The sequence below is a fragment of the Corvus brachyrhynchos genome, unplaced genomic scaffold, assembly GCF_000691975.1.
Source record: "Corvus brachyrhynchos isolate BGI_N302 unplaced genomic scaffold, ASM69197v1 scaffold370, whole genome shotgun sequence".
NCBI lineage: Eukaryota > Metazoa > Chordata > Aves > Passeriformes > Corvidae > Corvus > Corvus brachyrhynchos.
This window is the reverse complement of record NW_008235977.1, coordinates 3945403-3967351: the sequence shown is the minus strand read 5'-3', so window position 1 is coordinate 3967351 and position 21949 is coordinate 3945403. Positions and strand designations below refer to the sequence as shown.

At 37.5% G+C, this 21949-nt stretch overlaps 1 protein-coding gene across 1 annotated transcript in view; it reads left to right on the top strand.

Annotated features, from left to right (window-relative positions):
• GLS (glutaminase) overlaps positions 1 to 21949 on the top strand; it is a 53994-nt gene that overhangs the window by 19780 nt on the left and 12265 nt on the right. The window contains exons 7-13 of the mRNA XM_008630102.2: positions 1743 to 1775; positions 2030 to 2088; positions 3178 to 3244; positions 3821 to 3871; positions 6240 to 6416; positions 7539 to 7670; positions 9120 to 9212. Of these exons, the coding sequence (XP_008628324.1) occupies positions 1743 to 1775; positions 2030 to 2088; positions 3178 to 3244; positions 3821 to 3871; positions 6240 to 6416; positions 7539 to 7670; positions 9120 to 9212 (612 nt within the window). The remainder of the gene's footprint in view (positions 1 to 1742; positions 1776 to 2029; positions 2089 to 3177; positions 3245 to 3820; positions 3872 to 6239; positions 6417 to 7538; positions 7671 to 9119; positions 9213 to 21949) is intronic.

Here is a 21949-nt window from a genome sequence, read left to right as displayed (position 1 = left end):
TATTAAACATGTCTAACCATACAATTATCAATGCAGCATCCCATAACTAATGCTGACCCACTTTCCCAGAAAAAGATGTTCATTGTGCATTTGAAAGGTTGAAAAGGTTTTTGTGGTTTAAATGTTGTTACATATTTTACAGCATTAGGATCTATGGAATATTTTGACAACTGCAACAGTTCAATGAAGTTGGTAATTTCTTCTTTTAATTATTTTTCATTGAACAGATTTGGAGTTAAATTTTTAAGATTTGTGTTCTGGTATATTATACAGGAACATTTTGATGAAATGTATCATGCATTTTTTTATCTAATTGAAAATTAGCTAGAGATTATTGCCTTTAGGAGTAAGGTTATTAGCCTTTAAACATAAGGTAGCCACTGGCGCATAATTTTGAGAGAACAGTGTGGTGTTCCTTTCACCAGTGATCATACGTGTGTGTCTGCACATCCTCCTGTAGATGAGCTGATGCATGGGCTTCCAAGATTATCTGCAATACCCTAATCCACACACAGAGTGGGAAATGAGACTGGCTTTATGCATTTCATTAAGTAAAATACTGGTTGATATAAAGCTTCCGTTTTTTCCACTTTCTTCCCCATCCCCACACTAAACACAGTGCAAGTAGCGTCTTGAATTGTTTGAGATTTGTTAGAGGCTTGTTATTCTAAATAGAGTGTCTTTAATATTAAAATAATGTATTAAAACAGATACATTGTTTCCACTTGTGTATGCGATGCCATTGTTTTTTAAACTTCCTCCAAAAATTCTACTTGGCTACTTAAAAAAAATTAAAAATTCCCCCCAGTAGACCATATGCTATTTTTTACCTCCCACTCCTCTTTCAATCTCTTTTGATAGGAATTTGTGAAAGGCCACCCATCAGAGACCTCTGAAAAATTAATGTTTTTAACTGGCAGCTACTAAATTTGAGAATGTTCTTCAATGTGGGAGGAAAAAAAAAAATTCTCAAAGTAACACCCCTCATCCTTCCTGAAAAACCCAAACCAAGCACACCCTAAGAATTAAGTTTCACTATCATCCTTATTAAGTTGGATTTAGATTTTCCTGTACATTGTTATCACAATGATGTGCCCTATGATGTGAAATTCTATTTTTCTAGTTGTTTAACAATTTTTAATAGGTAGGACATTAATCAGATATTAACTAAATCAGATATTTTAAAACTAATTGCAGTTATTTTCATAGTAAGGGGTAACACTTCATTTTTAGTCTTCGGTCTAAATTCTTAGTATGGGCACTGGCCATGGAAATATTTTAACTTCAGTAGCCTCAATCTCCCTATGCTCAGCTCTGTTGGTAATATGAGAATACTTTTGGCTTACTAATCTATAAAAAGTTAGTGTTTTTACTGTAATTATCCTGTTTGTAGTTACTTCTGTATTTTTTTTGCTTTAGCTACAGCATTTACTTATGCTAAGCATGTAAAGTTGAATAGAGAGCACTTAAAATAAAGCATACCTTCATTTATTACCTTCCAGTTTAAATTAATTTCCAACATACAGGTGTTGGTTAAGATTCATAGGATTGTTTAAATTATAATTAAAGATTTACTTACCTAACACTTTAATTTTTTCATTAATATATGAAGTGATTGTAGTACCTTATTCTTAATTAGCCTCATACCTTAGTTATGTGCATTAAAATCCTAATACTGTTAAGTGAACTAACTTCTTTCCTGTGTTAACAATTTTTGTAAATTATTTTTTCTTTTCTTGCAGCAAGGAGCAAATAATGCAGAAAAATTTGACTACGTAAGTTGATGTTATAACATTGCTTTTTAAACTAAATTCAATGGAAAATTTTCAAGATGGCAAAAGAATTGAAAGTTAAATTTTAATAATATCCTATGTTTTGTCTTTGTAGATGTACTTGGTTGTTCAAACATTTAGTGATTTGTATTGCATTTGTAAAATGGTGTTGCAAGATTTAGGGTACGGCTGGGTTGAAAGTTGATAACCTTTTCATGTGTAAAAATACTGCTTTTCCTTCTCTTTGTCTCTAACAGGTGATGCAGTTCATGAATAAAATGGCTGGTAATGAGTATGTTGGATTCAGTAATGCTACGTAAGTATTTTTTATTCACTTACTGAGGTTAGGTGGAAAGTGTTTCAGCTGATAACTGGCATACGAGCTTATGACAAAGTTTAGTTATTTACATTTCAACCAGCATTTCATCCCTTATATTGGAGGGTGTTTTTGACTTAAAATTTACAGCTAAAGTTGTGCATGTCTCTGACATCAGTGTGGCTAAATTTCACCTAGAAGTGTTGGTTACCTCTTTGAAATGTCAGTATTCTGTCTTAGTGCTCTGCTGGTGCTATGGCAATGAGAGCTGTAAGTGCAACTCTTCCCTTCTGGGCATTCATATTAAAAATTAAACTCTGCGTGTTGGTGGCTGCGTAGCAAATGTTTAGAAAGCACTGTTTATAACAACTGGGACTCCCTCTGCTTTTTTATTTTGCATATTTAAATTCTTTTCTAGAAGAAACAGTTCCCCTCATAAACTCAGTGTATAGCATTCCAAAAATCTGGAGAGCTTTTTCCAGCAGCATGAGGGAAATCATGAAGATTCCCTTTAGCAGAGTTGCTTCCAGGTTGCCAGCTGGAATGCACATGCAGAGGTGTTTTTCCTGAGCTTTGTTACAATAAAAGGTGTGTACTGTAGAAGGAACCAGGCAGGTATTCCTCCTTTAGTTTTCATCCTTACCTTAATCATCACAATGAGGAGTGCAGCCATCAGTCTGGTCACTGTCTGATCTGCTGTGTGTGTGTGATCCTCAGATTCCTCTGCTTTGGTCAGGAATGACCCTTTTGCTGTGGGATGTTCCATTCCACTCCGGCCTATTTAGAAATGCTTCCGAGATTAGGATCTTGCCCTCCTTTGCCTTATCTCCAAGTCAGCTTATGTTGTGTGGGTAACCAGTACTGTGTGTATTTGGATGTCAATGCTGATTCAATCCAGCTGGGTGAACTGGGATGAACTTCTATGGCCAATTCTGTCCCATTAGTAGAATATTTGTGTTCAGAAGTGGTATATCCTTTACATGCAGTTTTACTGAATTACATTATACATCTTGAGTTCAGCGATTTTTGGAGGTTTTTTGGAAAGTTTGACATGTTGCCTTGTCTTTTTTTTTTTTTTTTTTCTTTTAGGTTCCAGTCTGAAAGAGAGAGTGGAGATAGAAACTTTGCAATTGGCTATTACTTGAAAGAAAAAAAGGTTAATCTCTTTTTTTCTTGAGTGTATTTGGAAGATGGTGTGCTGGGTTTTATCCATAGTCTGTGAAGACTTTTAATTTATTTTATGTACAGTATGGCATAAATTAACACTGTATATGTCTTATCAATGTTATTCAAATGCTGTCATTAAAAAAGTGTGATACTTAAGCCATTCTCATAAAACGCCTCTAAGTATTTTTCTGTATTGTAGCCATGGTAATTTGTTTTATTTGTTGTAAAGCATATAATCTGTGCTGTACAGGTGACTTCATAAAACTCCTGGATGCATTTTGCAGTTTGCTTATTTAAAGATGATGGAAAGATGTACTGAAAAAAGTACATTTAAAGGTGTACTGAAAAATATTTTAGTACCTAGTTTATTGATATCGCTGCACCAAGTTATTTTTAAATCTGATGTCATCAAATATTTCTACTTATTATATTTAAATATTTATATTAAAATATGCTTAATGCTTAGTATGCTGACAAAAATATAGCTTAATTTACGTCTTTCTAAAAGTGATACTTAAAAAAAAATAATAATTTTACCTAAAGAGTCTTTATTTTTCTTCCTCAGTGCTTTCCTGAAGGCACGGATATGGTTGCTATACTAGACTTCTATTTTCAGGTAACTGACTTTAAAATTGAGACTAACTATAGACTTAGAATTGCTATTGTAAGCAGTAGAAGCTGATTTGTGCCTAGACATGGAGGCTTTAATGACTTGCAGTTAAATTTGTCAGCTTCTGTTAAACTCTGGAAATGACAGATGTGTGTTTGATGTATCCAGATTTGCTTTTGTTTAGGTGATCTACTCAGATGTCTTTATTGCTAATACAAACTAGCGATAGTCTTTAAACCACTAGTAGAAGTTTAAAATGTCTTGTATTACTTCAGTGAGTTTGACAAAACATTTCTTCTTCTTTGGGTTGCTGCTTCTTACTGTGCTGTGGAGTACTTTACTGTGTAACTGGAGAATGCATGCTGAGCTGTAGGCTTGAGGGGAGTGGTACAAGGGAAGTAATGGCAATATCTCCTTCTTTTAGTTTAATTCAGTGAGTTTAATTTTGAGTAAAAGAATCTATATATATATTTATTCTCCCCCTCCCCCATTTTTTTTCTTTTTGACTTTCAGCAAGTTGTTTGCAACTGTCACAAAATGAGAACTTGGCAAGTGTGAGGTATTTCCTCAGTAAGGGTTTCCTAATGTTTAAATGCTCACAACTCAGCCCTGCTGTGTAGGGTTCTCAAGAGGTAGTTCTAGTTGTGTTACTGATTCACTTCATCTGGGAGAGTTTAAAAAAAAAAAAAACCACAGAGTTCAGTTCTCAAAATCTGTTTTTGACTTGGAGACTTGCTGTTACTTACGCAAATCATAAGCCATTATTTTCAAAATGCAAATTTTATTCAAGTTTTTTGTGTTTGGATGCACCTGCTCTCTTATCTTTAGATCAGATGTGTGTTTGTGAAGTAAGATATGTGTGATTAGCTGTAGCTGACCTCGTGTTGAGTTAGAAACTAGGTACAAGCTAATAGTCTGCTCTAAACTTCCCTTGTGACTGAACAGAACGTGTAATTTATCTGAATTTACTGTGTAAACGTGCTTTTTAAATGCCTTGTATCCCACTGCCTGATAATGTGTTCTAAGTGAAAGCTATTCATAACTTAAGAAATGTTAAAGCTAACTTTTCTGATGTATTTTAATTTGGCCTAATTTTTGTGCATTCTGATCTCTGATTTAATGACCATGTGTCATTCTTTCTTTTTTCCCTTGAAAAATCCCCTTTTCGCTCCATGCTCAGGAAAAGGATAGCTCATACACGAGCAGCATTTCTGTTTTCTTGTTAGGGTACAATGCTTAACTTTCCAACACTCAGATTCTACTTGAAAGTCTAGTTGTTTCTTTTCTTTGGGTTTTCTGTAATGTTCCTTCCTCCCTTTTGTAACTGGGAACTTTCTGAGCAGGAATAAAGGTATTTGCCTATTATCTCTGTAAAGTGAGGATGGATTGTTCTCAGATTAGAGAACCGAGGTACAAAATGCAGGTGCTTAAACTGAGAACCTAGAAACAATTTTTTTTTCAAAGTAGGTGATACTATGTAATACTTCATATGTTTAAAACACGGTTGCCATTTTAGATGCGTCTCTGACAATCTCTTGATTTGCAACTCCAGTTGATTGGACTAGGATGTATTGAGTTTGGCACCCGGAAAATAAGAATTCCAGGTAGTAACTACTCATGCAAACGTGGCTTAGGTAACTTCATGAAGTATCATGTAATGACTGTTTGGCAAAAGCAAGAATACGAGCACTAGTTTGTTTACTTTTTAGAGCAGCATTTCAGCTTCAGGTTGAAACCAACTTATCTTTTGGTTTCTGCAGAAATGAGGCAGCATCAGGTGATGGCATCATATCACATTTCCTGATGTGTCACCAAAGTATGTATAGTCTGTACTGAAGCAGGGATCCTGGGAAAAACTATGGTGTGGTTGTATAATTACTATATAAAAAATTAAATATGATACTTGCATGTGCTAGAATTTGCAGCTTTAAATTGTACTTCTAATAATGTGTGGGATCTTCTAAGGCTTTAAAATGAAAAGAACCCACCACACAAAACTAGCTCAAATTGAAAAAAGCAGTCATTCTGTGGCTTTGCCATTTAAGCAGATGCAAAATACTGAGATTGTTTTACAGACCTCTTCCTCTCAAAGGAACATAAGGGGGGGTGGGGGGAGGAATTGAGCAGAGACACTAACCCATAAAATACTGTCCCCAGCTTTTAAGAGGGCTTACAAACACTGTCACTGGGATCTTTATAGTAGAAAGATTCAGACTGTATTAATTGATGCTACTAGTGTCATCTGTAACAAATGTATGTTACAGGTGATTTTGAGATGTTATTTTAATATTTCTGTATTTTGTTGATCCTGCTGTAGTTGGCCTTACTGTGCTAGAAGTACCAATGCTTATAATCTCTATTTCTTTTCCATAAGCTTTGCTCAATAGAAGTAACATGTGAGTCAGCAAGTGTGATGGCAGCAACTCTGGCTAATGGTGGCTTTTGCCCAATCACTGGTGAGAGAGTCCTGAGTCCTGAAGCAGTCCGGAATACCTTGAGTTTGATGCATTCCTGTGGCATGTATGACTTTTCAGGGCAGTTTGCCTTCCATGTAAGTACTTTCCAAGTGTTAATTACAGCTGACCAAGAAGACTAATCTGTGCTATTATTTTCTGTGTTCCAGGGGTTGCTTCCTTGTTTTTGAGGCAGAGGAGAGGGCATTACATGAATTGTTTAGAAATTGAACACACTGTAAGGGAAAATCTCACCTAAGATTCATGGCACTACTAGTGTCACATACCTTATAGCACTCTGCCTTCACATTTGGGAATCCTTTTCCTATCAAAACATGAATACTGTTCCTTAGGAAAGGCTGTTCATGAGAGAAACAGGTCATGATGCAGATGGAACTAAAAACATGGCTGCAGAAATCCTGCTGTATGGGAGTCAAGGATAGCAGAAAGCCTTTGCAGACAGTTGTTTTTCCTTCACTAACTCCGGCTCAGAAATTGTCTTTATGTGTTGTAAAAATGGCTGTCATACACAGCACATGTACTGTGCTCCTGTTTTCTAGCAGTGTGTTCCATACATGTAAATATTTCAAGATGGACTGTATCTTATTGATACTTTCAGTACTCTGGTCTGAGCATTTTTAGTTTTTCCTTAGTGCATGCACGTAAAAGTGGTTATGGTGGCGTTGTGTGACCTAAGAGTTGCTGCTTGGAGAGCTATGAGGATGTGTGACATGTTAGTTCCTTCTGGAAAAAAGTAATGCCTTTGTTCATATTGTAAATAAGTAGGTTATTGTATGATTTCGTAGACACTCTGCAATTTTCTTGTGGTTTTGTTTTTTGCCTTTTCCAGTCAAGATTTTTACAGCTTCATTCTACCACCTTGTTGTAAGCTGTTCATGAGACATACACTTGTGTACTACTGCTTAGTCACAGTTGCTTGTTTTATAATAGATTTAAATTATCTTTTTTCACAGTATTACTGACTCACTGTATTCTGAGAGCAAATAGTTTTATGATTCTGAACCTCGGATTGTCACAAACTGCATCAGGTTATTGTTTATCTAAAAAGAGATAAGTAATAATGTTTTCCTGGCTTCAAGTGCCTTCCAGATACATGTTTTATAAATGCTACACAATAATCTTCAGGAAAATGGTGATGCACTGTGTTACAATAGTCAGGAACATCTGCAGAGGCCAGTAATTCTCTGATTATTCTATAGGTTGGTCTTCCTGCAAAATCTGGAGTTGCTGGTGGCATTCTTCTGGTTGTTCCTAACGTCATGGGCTTGATGTGCTGGTCACCTCCTTTGGACAAGATGGGCAACAGTGTTAAAGGAATTCACTTTTGTCATGTAAGCAGCATTGCCCTTGGGGTTTTTTGGTTGTTTGGGTTTTGGTTGTGTTTTTTGTTTTTTTTTTTGCTTTTGCAGCTGATGTTTACGGAGTTTCAGTTGGCATAGCTGAGATCTAAGTGAATTAAATGGTGATTTGTGATTGTTCCCTACAGAACAAGTTTCATTGATTCAAGGGTGAAAGTCTAAGAATAGATATTTGCTTTTTAGTAATAAATAGCACTTGAATTCAGTGAGTGTTAAAATATGATGCCAGAAACGCTGTAGAAATCTGTTGTGGAAAAGCTTTGAAAAGGAACACTTCATGAAGTAACAAAAGTGCTGGATGCCAGTATATTGCATTAAAAACTGTAGAGCTCTATTTATAGACTTCTTTCCCTCTCTTGTCATAAAGTGCAGTTTTCAAAACATGGGAAATGCAACTCTTATTTCATTGCAATAAAAGAAAAAGATTGTAATGAAATATTGCCGTTCTGATGTATTTTTAAACTGATTTTTGTAAACCATGTGACATAAAAGATGTCTTCATACATGATACCCAGCTGTTGGGCAAGCTCTTCCTAGCTTTATGTTGTGCCAGTGAAAGGGCTGTGGATAGTCTGATGATAGCAGCATTAGAAGCAGGAGAGATTTTGGGGATGACTGTGTAATGATTAATAAACATGTTTTATGGGAGAGGAGAATGTAAAAAATTTCTTCCTTTTTTCTCCCTAAAACTACCTTGTAATGAATGATTGCTTAATTATAAATGGGAGGTTGAGCAGCAGTTAAAACTTTTCATGCTTCTATTTATCTTACATTCGTACAGCTTCAAATTAAGATGTTACTAATTCTAGTTTAAGTACTTTAAATTTCATATGAAATTGTGCTGGTAACTTAACTCTAAAATCCTGGAACAGCAGGCTAGGTGAAGATTTACTGCGTCAATTCTGCATTCCAATGAGACCCAAAAACTGATACATGATCATGGCATACAAGTAACATGAATGTAACATTCACTTTTAAAAATAGAACAGCGTTGCCAAGTTTTGTAATTACAGCCTTTCATGCTGTAACTCAAACTGACTTAGGATCCATTATGTCACACATTTCCTTGTTTCATTCTTTAGACTGCAGTTTGATGTACTGGACTAGCCCAGGCTATTCTTTCTGCTCCTGAAATGTTCTATACAGCTGGAGTAGGAATTTATTAAAATAGGTATTTTGCAAATTGCTCCTTGTTTCGTTCTTCGTTAGAAGGAGTTTAAAGGTATTATTAGAGCTTTATCATATAGTCGTGCAATGTTTAAAGGGCCTTACAGACATGGGTATTGATTTATTAAATCAACCTCTCTTCTTACTGGTTTAAGTTACTAGGATATGATGCAAAATGTAAGGGGTAGTATTATTAACGTATATGCATTTGGCTATCATATGCAGATAATAATGCATGTTCTTAAATATTTGCAGGATCTGGTTTCTTTGTGCAATTTCCATAACTACGATAATTTGAGACACTTTGCAAAAAAGCTTGATCCTCGCAGAGAAGGTGGTGATCAGCGGGTAAGTTACTGTCTGTGTTCAGTGAGTATTGCTTGTAGACTTCAGAAGAAATATGGAAAAGTTCTTCTCTAAATGCCAAACTGCTCAATGACATGTATTGCATCAAAGCTTTCAGATAACGCAGTTAGTGCACATTATTAGTGGACACTTGCCTGGGTGGACCACACTATCACAGGGTTTTTTGTAGTAGAATTTCATATTAGAAATGAACTCCATTTCATACAGTTCATCTCCCCTGCTAGATTAAGTAGATGGTATCTGATCTAAGTTGCAAAGAGTTTTACTGTACTGGTTGCCTTTAATAAAGACTTGACCAGCTGGTGGGCTTAGCCTTTCTGTTGGGTGCTGCAATGCAGGAGATGTGTTTAGCTTTATTTTCATGGGGGTATCTCTGACCTCACATGACCTGCTGAGAGTTGCACAGGCAGTGAATTCGGGCATGAATAGTGCTGCAGACAGGAGCCTGTTACTTAGGGAGCAGCGTAAGCAGTCTCTGGGAATGAACTGAATCCACTCCAGCTACACAAAAGATACAAGTGTGAGGTGTTGAGATAAGGAAAACCTCTTTGTTTTCAATACCATTAATGTTTTGACTAAGACATGAAGATTTCAATAGGTGAAGCAGAATGATTTTTAAAGTGCTTCTATTTGCATGTATACATCTAAAAAATACCCAGTTTTGAATTTGATTTTTTTATAAGTGGAAAAGAGAAACTAAGAGTTTATGTGAGGAGCTGAGAAACTTGAGTCTGTTAGCAATGACTGCAAGTATGGATTTTTTTTTTTTTCCCTTCAAGTACACTAATAAATAATGTATGTTGCTTGAACAACTAGCATTCCTTTGGACCAATGGACTATGAGAATCTCCAGCAAGAACTTGCTTTAAAAGAAACAGTATGGAAAAAAGTGTCACCTGAATCAAACGAGGACATCTCCAGAACCGTAGTGTATAGAATGGAAGGTCGGGGAGAGCAGAACTAAACGAATGGGTTCTGGTTTCATTAAATTCTTCATTTTAAAAACCCTCAAGCATCTCTAGATTTAACTTTGGTTTGAATATTGTTTACCTGGTGTTTCATTTATATATACATTTTGTGTAAATTCTGTATGCTATACCAAAAAGATTGTCAAAGTTCAAGGGTATGTGGGGAAAAATCATGTGCAAACAACAAACCCAAAGCTGTAAACTGACTTTTGTAGTTACTTAGAACACGTTTAGTTAAAAAAAAAAAAAGTAAAGGTAAATCTTAGTGTTTTCGAAGATATACCACAAAAGTGGTATATATCTGTTTATTTTTGTTTATATCTGAGAATTTTAAGTATACAAACTTTTGAGGCTGAGGAAGAACTTGTGTCCACTGAGCAGGGTCAGCATGCAAAGATAGAATATTAATTAAAATATAAAATAGTGTTCAACAAAATACACCAAATTCCTGAATTTCTAAATAATTGTATATTAAGTGGAGATGGGTTCTGAGTCATATTAGTACCACATCAGGGTTTTTTTAATGTCAGCTTTCAAATTTGAGCAGAAACAGACCCTTTGCATATGCCGTGCTAGTGAAGACTATTTTTTCTTTTAATCAGACCATTAATAATTATTAATGCTAATGTTGTAATAAAGAGAGCAAAAATGCCTGGGCAGGAGTGGGAGAAGTAGGGAGGAGAAGGAAAAAAACCTGTCTTGTTTGCAAGTTAACTAATGCAGCAGAGAGATTTCTGACACAATTATTTTGAGTGTCTCTCTTGCTGCTTGTGCTGCCAGCTGGTAGTTATGACTCAGAAGTCTGCCTTACTAATAGTGCTGTGCTCCACCCTGGAAAGGAATGTAAGCAATCTGGGGTTTGGAGTGGTAACCAACTGAGCAGTGGGCAGGAAATATGTTCAGAGGGAAGCCGATAGGTAGATCTTACTAGAACTGTTTACAGTTAACTTACTTTTCAACCATTAATGCGTGTGCATGTTTGTATATGAAGATGAGAGGTTTCACTTACTTACACACGAGCAAATTCTTGAGAACTTATCATTAACTGCTGCTTTTTGAAATGTTTTTGAGTTTGCAGCTCTGTCAGCTTGCTGAGAAAAAGGACTTGCATTTTTCTATAGGCAGCTGCATCTCTTAAACTGCATAATTTGATAATTTGAGTATCTTGAGTAGGATGTAGCTCCAAATGATATATTTAAGCTTCAGGTAGGCTCAAGAGGCAGTTCTGGACAGAGGTCAAAGACTTGCTAAATTCTTAACACTTGTAGGAATTAGATTCTTAATAATGCTAAAAATCTTAGAAAATCATTCTCTATAAAGTTTTCTCCTTTATAAATCTGCAAATTATATGATATGTCCCATCTCTAGTACACATCACACAGAGTCCCGGTTTATCAAACTGGGGAAACTTGTCCAAGCAATGATAAATGGTATTAGCTGGTAGAGGATTTTAAGAGACAGTGACAATTCCGTAGGAACACCTTCACCTCTTCTCCCTGCTCCCTTCCCCAGTCCCTCTCCCTTTTTTTGTTTATCTAAAACTCCAAAATGTTGATAGGTGAGTTTTGCCTAATGGCAGAGTTAGTTTTTTCCTGTCCCTTTTTTGACCCATCCGGGTGTTTATGAGTTTAGGAAGATGCATAAAACAGAGCTTATGTTCTCTGAGAAAGCAAGCTGCTCTTGATTACTCTGTTTAGGTATTCTTGGTTTTGCATAAACATCTGAAAAAGCTCTGACTAAACCCTGAATTATCTTCATTTAGCAGAATATTGTAAAAGGATGGGCTTCCTGTCTTTGAAGCCTAGGATGAAAATATTTAAGCAAAACAGCACAGAACATAAATTTTCAGTGAATTTGATGCCCTACTGGGATGAAGAGGTAAATCTGTGGTGCAGATGTCAGTAATAAGTGTCAGTCATGAATTGCTGAATAATAACTGTTTTATATTCTTATCTCTGATGATAAGGTTAGGTTTGTTAGTGCTTATCCTCAAAATAAAGGCAAAGTCTTGAATTATAAAAATGTCTTGCCTGTTTGAGGATTTTACAGTAAACTAGTAGCTACAGAGACATAAAAAGTATTCAGATCCCACAGAACTACTTTACCTGAAATGCCCTCAGTTGCAAGAGGGAACATAATGTGTCTGTGCTGCTAATGAAAAGTATTTACAGTGGTGACGTTGCTGGATGCATTATGGATTTAACTAAAAATGGAAAAGGCAAGATGCAGGATTTGCTTGATCTGATTCTACCCACCTTGATTTTTAGTACTGTTTGAAGCCACTTCTAAAGATGTGGTTGAAGATAGAAGATTTTTTCCACACGCAAAACTTGTGGTAGAGTCAAGTCCTGCATGGGAAATACAAAAATAAGGAAACTACTAGGTCTTTAATATGCATAATAAGAATATTTAGAGTACAGCTTACACAGTCTTTAAATAAATAAATATATATATATATATTACAGTTCTGTAATATATGCTTTTGAAGCCTGCCTCAGAATTGAAGGCAGCTTCTAGCTAGGAGGGGTCAGGAAGAGACTCCTCTGACCCAGCTGTTCTTTAACTTGCCCACACTTGTAGTTTCTTGCCCTGGCCTGCCATGTGTGCAGAAGGCTCCTCTTCATGGCAGGGCACCTGGGGAGCCGAGGCCAGGGCTGGGTATGCCGAGAGGCGTCACCCATGATGGGCAGGTGGGAGAGGCCGGGGCCACAGAGTTTTAGTCATTCCATGTGTGAAGTCTGCAACGGTTTTAGTGTTCACCTGTGCTACAGTAATAGCAATTCTTGATATTCAAGCATTTTAGCTGTTTGTTTGTTTTTCTTTGTCAGCATCATTAACATTTCATTAGAAATGTAAATGCTTTTTAAAGTTTTATTTTAGCATTTGTGTTGTACCTTTTGGCTCAGTTGTTAAGTTACCTGTCTCGTTTTCCATTTTTCATTTGCATTGTATGTTATTTATGTATCTTGATTTCCAGCATGCTTATTTTTGTATTGTTTAATAAATTTATTTTAAGCTGATTTTTATTGTATTTTTTTTCTCTCAATGGAGAACAGATTTGTTCAAACACGTTTTTTAGATTGAAATTGAGATAGTGAGCACTCTGTTCTAAAAAAGATTCTGAAAAAGTAGGTGGAATAAGCAGATTTAGTTAAACCAGTCACTGAAAACTTCCTGAAGATTTTGTGAACATTTTGTGCAATAATCTAGTTATTTTTCTCTTTGAACTGATGTCTTAGAAAGTGGAAAGCAAAAATCAAAGAAGCAAAACTTTGTCACCGTGGCTTTTTTGATAAAGAAGTCCTGGTGCAGTAGAATATTAACATCACTGTGTATTTGTCTGGTTCTGAAGATACTGATTCAGTCACATAGAAAATGTATGGTTAGTGGTGCCAGTGCCAGCATAGTAACTGCTGATCCTGAGCATTATGAAGGGAAAAATACAGCTTGTAATAAATCCTGTATAGCAAGGATGGGTCCAAATCCCACATTGTTTTGGTAGTGATGGTGGGGCCTTCCTATACTGAGGATGGTCAGAATTGTTAATTTAGCTTTTCTGTAGACTGGTTTATAAGCTGAAGTTATTTGTTCTATGGTTGTAAAATTAGCTGTATGTTTATTATACGTAAAACCATCGCATATCAAAAGAGTTTGTTCTCTAAAAGTCATAAAGATGATGGAAGGAAAAAGAGTAGTAGGTATAAAGAAAGAGCCACAGGTGATTTACTGTAAAATTATTTTGCCTCTTATATTGTGGTTTTCAGCATGTATTTGTGTCAGAAGACCAGTGGGTGGGTAGATGAATAAAAAGGCAATGGATTCAGAGGAGGGTGGGTGGGAGGTGGGGGATGGATTATGTTGGTTTTTTATTGCTCTTATATCTCTTGGTCTTGATACATACATGTCATTGATGCACAGTAATTTGTGAACAAAGGAATTAATTATGAGTGTAATTTATGTACGATGTTTTAGTATCCTAAACATTGTTTGTAGGCTTTTACTGACTTTTTTTTTTAAATTCTAAAATGTATTTCTGTAGATTATTTGAAGGGAGCTCAGAATCAGTTATTGCAGTGAAAGAAGAAAAAACTTGTTTCAGCTGATGTCATATTAGAATGACTTTATGCACCGAATAATTTGCCTTCAGTGCAGAGTCTTGTTGAGGATTTGAGTCCACAAATGTCTGTAGTAGTTGGAGGGTTGGCAAGAGGCTTCAAATTGGGTAGAAATCTTAACTAAAGCTTTGTTTTTTCATCATGCTGGCATCTTGTCTGTTCCACATTTGTCCAGTCTGGAAAGGCATGACTAACTAATATATGTAAAGACACGGTTGAGTCATGCACAGCCCCATTTTCTTTCAGGAATTTGTGTCCCAGTATGTTGAATAATTTAAATAGTCTAAATTATTAAACTACCTACCTTGAATCAAGTGTGGTTTCTGATTTGCCATTTGCTCCTTCTGGAGAATGTTGTGTGCAAAACAGAAATGCCCTCTTTTCTTTGATTTTCATGTGAGTAGGAGTTAATTTTATTACTGGCATCTAATCCTGCTTTTGCAGACTTTTGGTATCACTTGGACACTGAGCATTTAAAAGGTTTTGCAAGACTTGAGTGGCACCGCTCTGCACATGGTTCAGCTACTCCTAAAAATGCCACGTGCGTTTCTTCTGCGTGTAGCAGGGGTACGTGATGGTCACATCTGAGGCTGCAGCTTAGCTGAATAAAGCCTAGAATGGAGTTGAGTGGCAGAAGTGTGGTAGGGGGAAGTTTGTTGGGTATTTTGTTTGTTGTTTTTTACCAGTTTAAGCAGGACTTAATTGAGGCAATAAAGCTGTCACTGGTGCTTGACTGAGGACAAGGCAGGGGGATGTTTGGAGAATAATAGACACTTTGACACCTCAGCACTAAGGCTGAGGAGGAAACGGGGTTGTAGGAAGGACGAGGGGAAAAGGAAGTAATTCTAGAATGTTTTTCTATCCTCAAAAATGTTCCAGCCAAGCATACTTTGATGTATTTTATGTGCTAGGCAGGCACGTGGAGCAGCATATCTGCTGGAAGGTGCTGCTTCCTGTTTTAGCTGCTGCTCTGCTCTGATTCTGACTCAGCTGGCACATAGCTGTGCCTTTACGTGGTTTTACAAAATTCATGTGCACACTGTGAATTGGAAATTTATTTTCATATTGTATCTTTTCTTAAATCAGGTCAGATTTACTTAGCTAGGTGCAGTTACTGTAACCTATCTGTATGAGGTGCAGGAGGCACTAGTGACTGTAAGCAACCTGAGAAGGAAACCATGAGGTCACAGAAGCTGGGAGGGATCTCTGGAGATCTTACAGTCCAGCCTCCTGCTCAAAGAACCATCTAGTGTCAGTTGGGTCATATTGCTCAGGGGCTTTGCCAGTCAAGTGTTGAAAACCTCCAGCGATGAGGTTTTGTCATCTGGCTGGGTGACTTATCCCAGTGCTTTAATGCTTTGATTGAAGAATTTTTTCCTAACCTACAATTGGAATTTTCCCTTTGTAGCTTGTGATGGTGACTTCTGTCATTTCACTGAGCATGATGATTTTACCACCATGTTGTAATCTGTTGGCTTTTAGGGAGTCCTAGAAGTGGCATAGGTAAAAATGGCTTTTGGTCAGCAGTAACTAGTATTTTCACTTCCTGCTGTATTTTTTCTGCTGGATTCTAAGTATTTTTTCATTATGTCATTGGAAATGAAGTGATTTAGGGACTTGAAAAGGCCATATTCCCTTTATTTTTCTGCTGAAACCCAACAGGCTAAATGCAAATGTGGAAGTGTGTAATTTGCTGAGGGATGGCATGTTACTGTTAGGACCCCTTGTGATCAGAGCGCTTGTCAAAACAATGAACTGAGAACACAAGTGGAGTGATAGGAAGAGATAATGCTACTCATTTCCTGTTGATGTCATTCACTAGCCCAGCTTTTTCCTTGAGGCAGGCAACTTTATTGTTTGTTCAGGAATTACTCATGCAATAATCAGGGTTTTTTTGGACTCATAGACCTGCCTTTGGTTATATGTGTGGCTTTTACTTTCTGAATGGAAAGTACATTTCACACTTCTTTTAAAGGACCTCTCTCTTAAATTTCTCCAACTTGTAATTATTGCAAGTCAAATAATTAAAATGTAATGTTGATCTGAGAATAAACTGTTTCGGTTAAACATGTTTTAAAAAATCCCCACTCATGCCATTGCAGAGCAGGATTAAGAATTATGATTGAGGACATAGAGAAGCAGGCTTATCCAGCTGAGTACATTTTGTCCCATATACCAAGGCTGATGGGGAGTAATATGACTGTTTGCAGTGTTTAAAGATAAAAGCAGGGAGGCAGAAGATTTGATTAAGCTAATAAATATTTCCAAAATGAGGAAAACAGGTAAGGAATACATAGCCTAAAAATTAGAAGAAGATTTATAGCAACTTGATCCTAGTATTTAGAAGGAGCCTTCACGGCAAGAGTAGACTGCAAGCATCTGGTAAGATTTCCCCATTCTGCTTTCAACCGGTAGGGTGGAGTCAGTCTGTTTGTAGTGCAGGTGCCTTATGTCCTTTGAGAGCAAAATCCTTTCTTTTGGGAATAATTCCAGTTCCAAGTCTTGTATTTAAGAGTAAACTGTCACCCACAATTTGTGAAGTGCCTACAGGCTGGAAAGTGGGAGCATTGCCCCACTCTACTCTGTTGTGTGGGTGGGTATCAGTGTGTCAATAGGTCCTTGAAAAGGCAGACATCCTTTTGTCCTGTCTGCTTAACACAGCTCGTGTCACTAAAGCACCCATCAGCATTCCACTTGATTCATGTGACTGTGGTTGATCCCAGTCCTTTGGTCCCAAATCTTGCACTGTTAGTGATGTCTATATCCATGACTTCAAAGGCTCTTGTTTTTTTTTCCTGCACCCAGGATCAATGGCTTAGCATTCATTCCTCTTTTTAAGGTTTCTGTATATTTTCCCTATGCTCTTTGTTGCAGAACTGTTAGCAGGGGGTTAGTCTTTGAAAAGGAGCTACCAAAGTAGGTATCGTGACATTTCTGTGATAGTTTACTGCAATAATTATTTTACCATTTTTGAACTACCAGCCACCATTATTTACTGACAAAATGTTTCATTGCTGATGAGAAATGCTGAAAAAGTTTGATAGTGGAGTAAGTGAAACTTTTTGAGCGCGTCATTTTCTTACATAACTTGGATGCTTTGGACATGGCAGCAACATTGAAGTATTGCCATCCAAGCTGCTGATGGCAAATGCATGCCACCTAGAAACGAAAATTTGCTTTGTCTTTGTCTTGTGACTTGAAGGGTCTAAGTCTTTATGCTTTAAATCTTTCACTTGATCTAGTAAACTTTTTGTTGAAATGCTTAATTGACCTACCATTCCTTTGTGATACTGTTCATGGCCAACAATGCAGCAGTAACACCTTTGGTCATCCATGACAGGAGCCAGGTTGGATTTTTCTGTGACTGACTCCCTCTTGTTAATTCATGGTTCTGTGGAACTGCCTGATTCACTGTTACTCACTACTGCTATTCTAACTTGGCTTTCCTTATTAGGTGTTCAAAAACCTTTCTTGCTGGCACAGTTTGAGTTTATGGATATCCATGAAAGGTCTTTTAAAAAAAAACCCCAAAACCAAGAAAGTAGAATCAGCCAACTTTAGCTCTTAAGTCTAGTGAAGAATGATTAAATGCTCAGTTGATATTTTGGGGGTCTTTTCAGTGATGTGCTTAATTCTGTTGTTTCTAAAAGCAAAAAGTGTGATAATTCATTGGTACCAGAAGAAATTGGAAACAGCAGGTGGAAGCAAGCATGGCCATACTCACTGTAATCTAGTGAAGGCAGCTTTGGTACTCAGTTTTCTCTCTTCTTCCCAGTATTTGTACCTTCTGAAATCAACATAATCATTCCCAAAATTTAGGGATGGGGATGGGTATACCCTATGAAGCAGAGTATAAGACATCTGTCAGAAATTGTTAGTGAGTAGCTCTTGAGATCAGCTCCTCTTCTGCCAGGCTCTTCTGTTTGTCCAGGCACACATGTGCACAGGCAGGGAAGCTCTCCAGTCACGACATTATCATCTGAGCACTGCTGAAGCTTCAGCATTGGGTACTGTAAGGCCTTCTGTGTTGAAATATTTAGGATGATCTGTTGTTCCGGGATATCTGTGACAGCAATATTGGCTGGGTCCATCCTGGTACCTGTTCTTGACGCTTCATACCAGGCAGTTTTTCCTGGAAGTTTCTTCCAACTACAGATTCTTGGGATCTAATACTGATGGAGTCAGTTGGTCTGAATCTTGAGCTCTGATTTCTGTGGGAATTTTTTCTGTGTACCCCTTGAACCCAGTTCATCATTAGTTGGTTTTATCTGCTAGAAAGGAGAAATACAAACCTAGTTTGCTTCCCACAACATTTCCTGCTGTCCTGCTCATGATGATGGCACTGGAAAGGAGAAACTGCCCCATCTACACACCCTGGGCGTTCTTATGTAATATTTGCTAGTTAAATTGGTTTGGAATTCCCTGATTCCTGGGGGAGAGGCTTGTATGCAAGGATCCAATTACACTTTGCTTTGTGTGACCCACTCTCCACCTTTGGATATCATGTTCCGGAGTCAGGATTAGTGAATGGTTGTTTCTTCTGCCTCCATCAGGGGAGGCAGAGGCAGGAGTGGGGCAGTTCAGGAATATGGCTGGCCAGAATAGCCTTGGCTCACCCTGTGGGGTTTGCACATCTCAGGAGTGGAATAGATGGGCATGAGCTTTCTGAAAGAATCTCAGTTACTGAAGGTAAGTAGATGTTTCACTTACTCTAGTAAACATTTTTTTTAATTACTTAACTCTTAATTCATTGTAATTAAATAGTCTTACCTGTAATTTAAACAGCATCAGTTTACTAATACTTCAGAATTAATCAATATTCAGATGTAAATAACAAGGCATTGCAAATTCCCAGTGTGTGTTGCCATGAAACAAGGTCTCTGCTTCCGTCGCTTGCCGTCATCAAGGGCTGTTCTGTATTTCAGGCGCTTGAGTAAAACCAAACATAGCATGAAGCAGACTACAGTTGTGGAATCACAAACTATATTGGAAAGATAGATGATTTCAAATTTCATTTACAAGATTCTAAATCTCATTTAGCATTTAAAAATTAGAATAATTAAATGTAATAATCTCTGAGCATGCATTGGCTGAATTAATTGCAGAACTGAGCTCAGTCCTACCTGTGGCTCTTGCTTTGTTCTGTATGAGTCAAAGGATATTTTTGGACACTTGAAGAGCTTGCACCTCCTACCTGATAGTGTTCAGGGTGAGTTCACAGGTAGAGAGATGATGTGTTGAGAAATACCAGTGTTACAAACTCCTTCCAGAAATTTGTGTCCACTTGATGGCCATCTTATGAGCAAGAGGTTGGTGTTGGAAGAGATGAATTCTGTCTTTCATGGCTCCAAATGTGATTGGAGGAAAAGTACCTCCTGCTCACAGTTACTGCTTCCTGTGTCCTTAAGCTCTTTCCATTTTATGCAAACTAGTACAGTAACAGAGAAGAAAAAAAGAAACAAGCACTTATGGTATTGTGCTTGTTGTTAGTAAGTATCATTTTGAGATGGTTTTGAATACCTCCATTAATTTAAAGTATTTTGACAAAAAAAGGACTTCAGGCAGAGATGGACAAGGAAATGCAGGTTACTGTAACATGTGGTATCAATACTCTTAATTATTTGCAATTTTGGGTGGCATAATCCAGTACTTATCTTGAAAAGGTTTGAATCAGAGAGAGATATGAATGGTAGAAATCCATTTGATGCCAGTGGGTGGAAGAGGGGAGCAAACCACCTCTGCTCAGCCTTCCCTCCAGGAAAGCTGCACTTCTCCTTTAGCAGCCTTAGCCCGTCTGTTTGCCAGTAAAGCAGGCTGACAGCTCTTCTTAGGCTGGAGAAAGGGTCCTGGTGTCAAGAGAAATCTTTGGTGTATATATTTGGTTTATTTATTTCTTACATTCAGCTGCATGCACGGCTTCTGTGACAAGTTCCAAGACTGAGCTACTGGTGCAGGCTTGTTTGAATGTTCCTGTATCTGAACTGAACCTAGTCAAAACTCCTCGCTCTGTTTTTGGATTTTAAATAGACACTTCAGGACCATTGAAAAAATTTTTTTTTGTTAGTGTCTACCAGCTAGTTCAAAAATGTAGGAAGTCAGAAGGAGAAAATGACTAGCTTTATTCTAAAAGATTGGATTTGGATTTGAAGCAGTGTGAGTAGTTGAATTGCAAGAAGACATTTAAATGCCTACTGGGATTTTGGCCAGCTTTAAGTAAAAATAATTACTAACCGGTGTGCTGGCTTGCCTGAGGGTTTTGCAGCTCTGGCAGTGCAGTTGGTTTAGAGCTGCTTTGTGTTTGGATACATGAAAATACAGCCTCTTGTGTGGCTGCAGTCTAGACATCACTCATGGGAGAAGCAGCTTTTGGTATATGCATGGGTTGTGTTTGAGCAGGGCTGCTGGAAACTGGAGGGAGGAATAAATAGGCGTTTTGTTAGTCTGTTAGTTTGCTATCAACAGCACAACCTATATGGATAATAGCTGTGCAAAAGGCATTTCAAGTTAATTCCACCAGGGAGACTCCAGAAATAAACTCCGTGGTAGCAGCTTTGAGTCCAAAAATAAACGCTGCACCCACAGCTCGTAAGACTGAAGGAGCTGGGTATCGTCCTCTGTCCCCAGCTGTGAAGAGGGAGGACCTTGCACCATCTAGAGGAAAAGAAAGGATAGTCCAAGGGTTAGAAAAGGGACTGGGAAAAAACCCTGACAAAATCTTGTTTCCTGTATTAGTTTTAAAACATGTCAGAGTAGATATTGGCAGATTCTAAAGTTATTTTTGCACTTTTGTCACATTACATGAGGAAACAAGGATCAGTAGTGCAGAAAATAGCCTAAGAGGTGGTGGAAGTCATCAAGAAGAAATTAAAGTTTTATGTAACAACTAGCCTTGTCTGTATTTTCAAATATATCAATATTTTAATGTGTGTAGGTATATGCATTAATTTATTCACACATCTGCTAATTATTTATAGTGTAATGGGAACAAAGACTCTTTCAAGGAATTCTACCTTTAGAATTTCTTAAGACCCTTGTATTTGTTTGAAGTCAGGGCGGGAGGCTCTGTCAGTGTTGGGTTTCTGTAGAGGTACATGGGGTGATTTGATCACTTGCTGAAAGCCTTACTTTTGTGTGCTTCAGGAAGTTATTTAGAGAAATTACCTCTTCTTGTGTAACTGAGTTTTCTGTGGAATAAGGTAATGCTGAGGCTTAATCCAGAGGCTGCTTTGAGTGCCTTCAAGGACTGTCCATCCCTAAAAATATTCATGAACAGAACCTCACTGGCGAGCTCTGAGGCTACTTCAGAGCCAGCCCTTGCCTGGGTGGTCACTTAAGCTAGTCTGGGATTCATTTAGTGAATAAAATATGGCACTTAAGTCTGGGAGCTGTGTCCTGGCAGGTGGCTGGCAATGGAGTGGGGCAGACAGGTCAGGTCCTGGCTGTGAAATGGAGGTGATGCTTGGCTGGGCTTGGAGGGCTTAGAGCTTGGTTGGGTATTTGTGTGTAGTTCAGTCTTAGTTTTTACTTTGAAAAGTAAGTGGTTTACTTACCCTTAGGTAATAAGTTCTACTTTATTTCATGGGAGACAAAGCAGAAGCTCAATTGCAAGAACAGGCTTTTGACTGAGATTTCTTTCC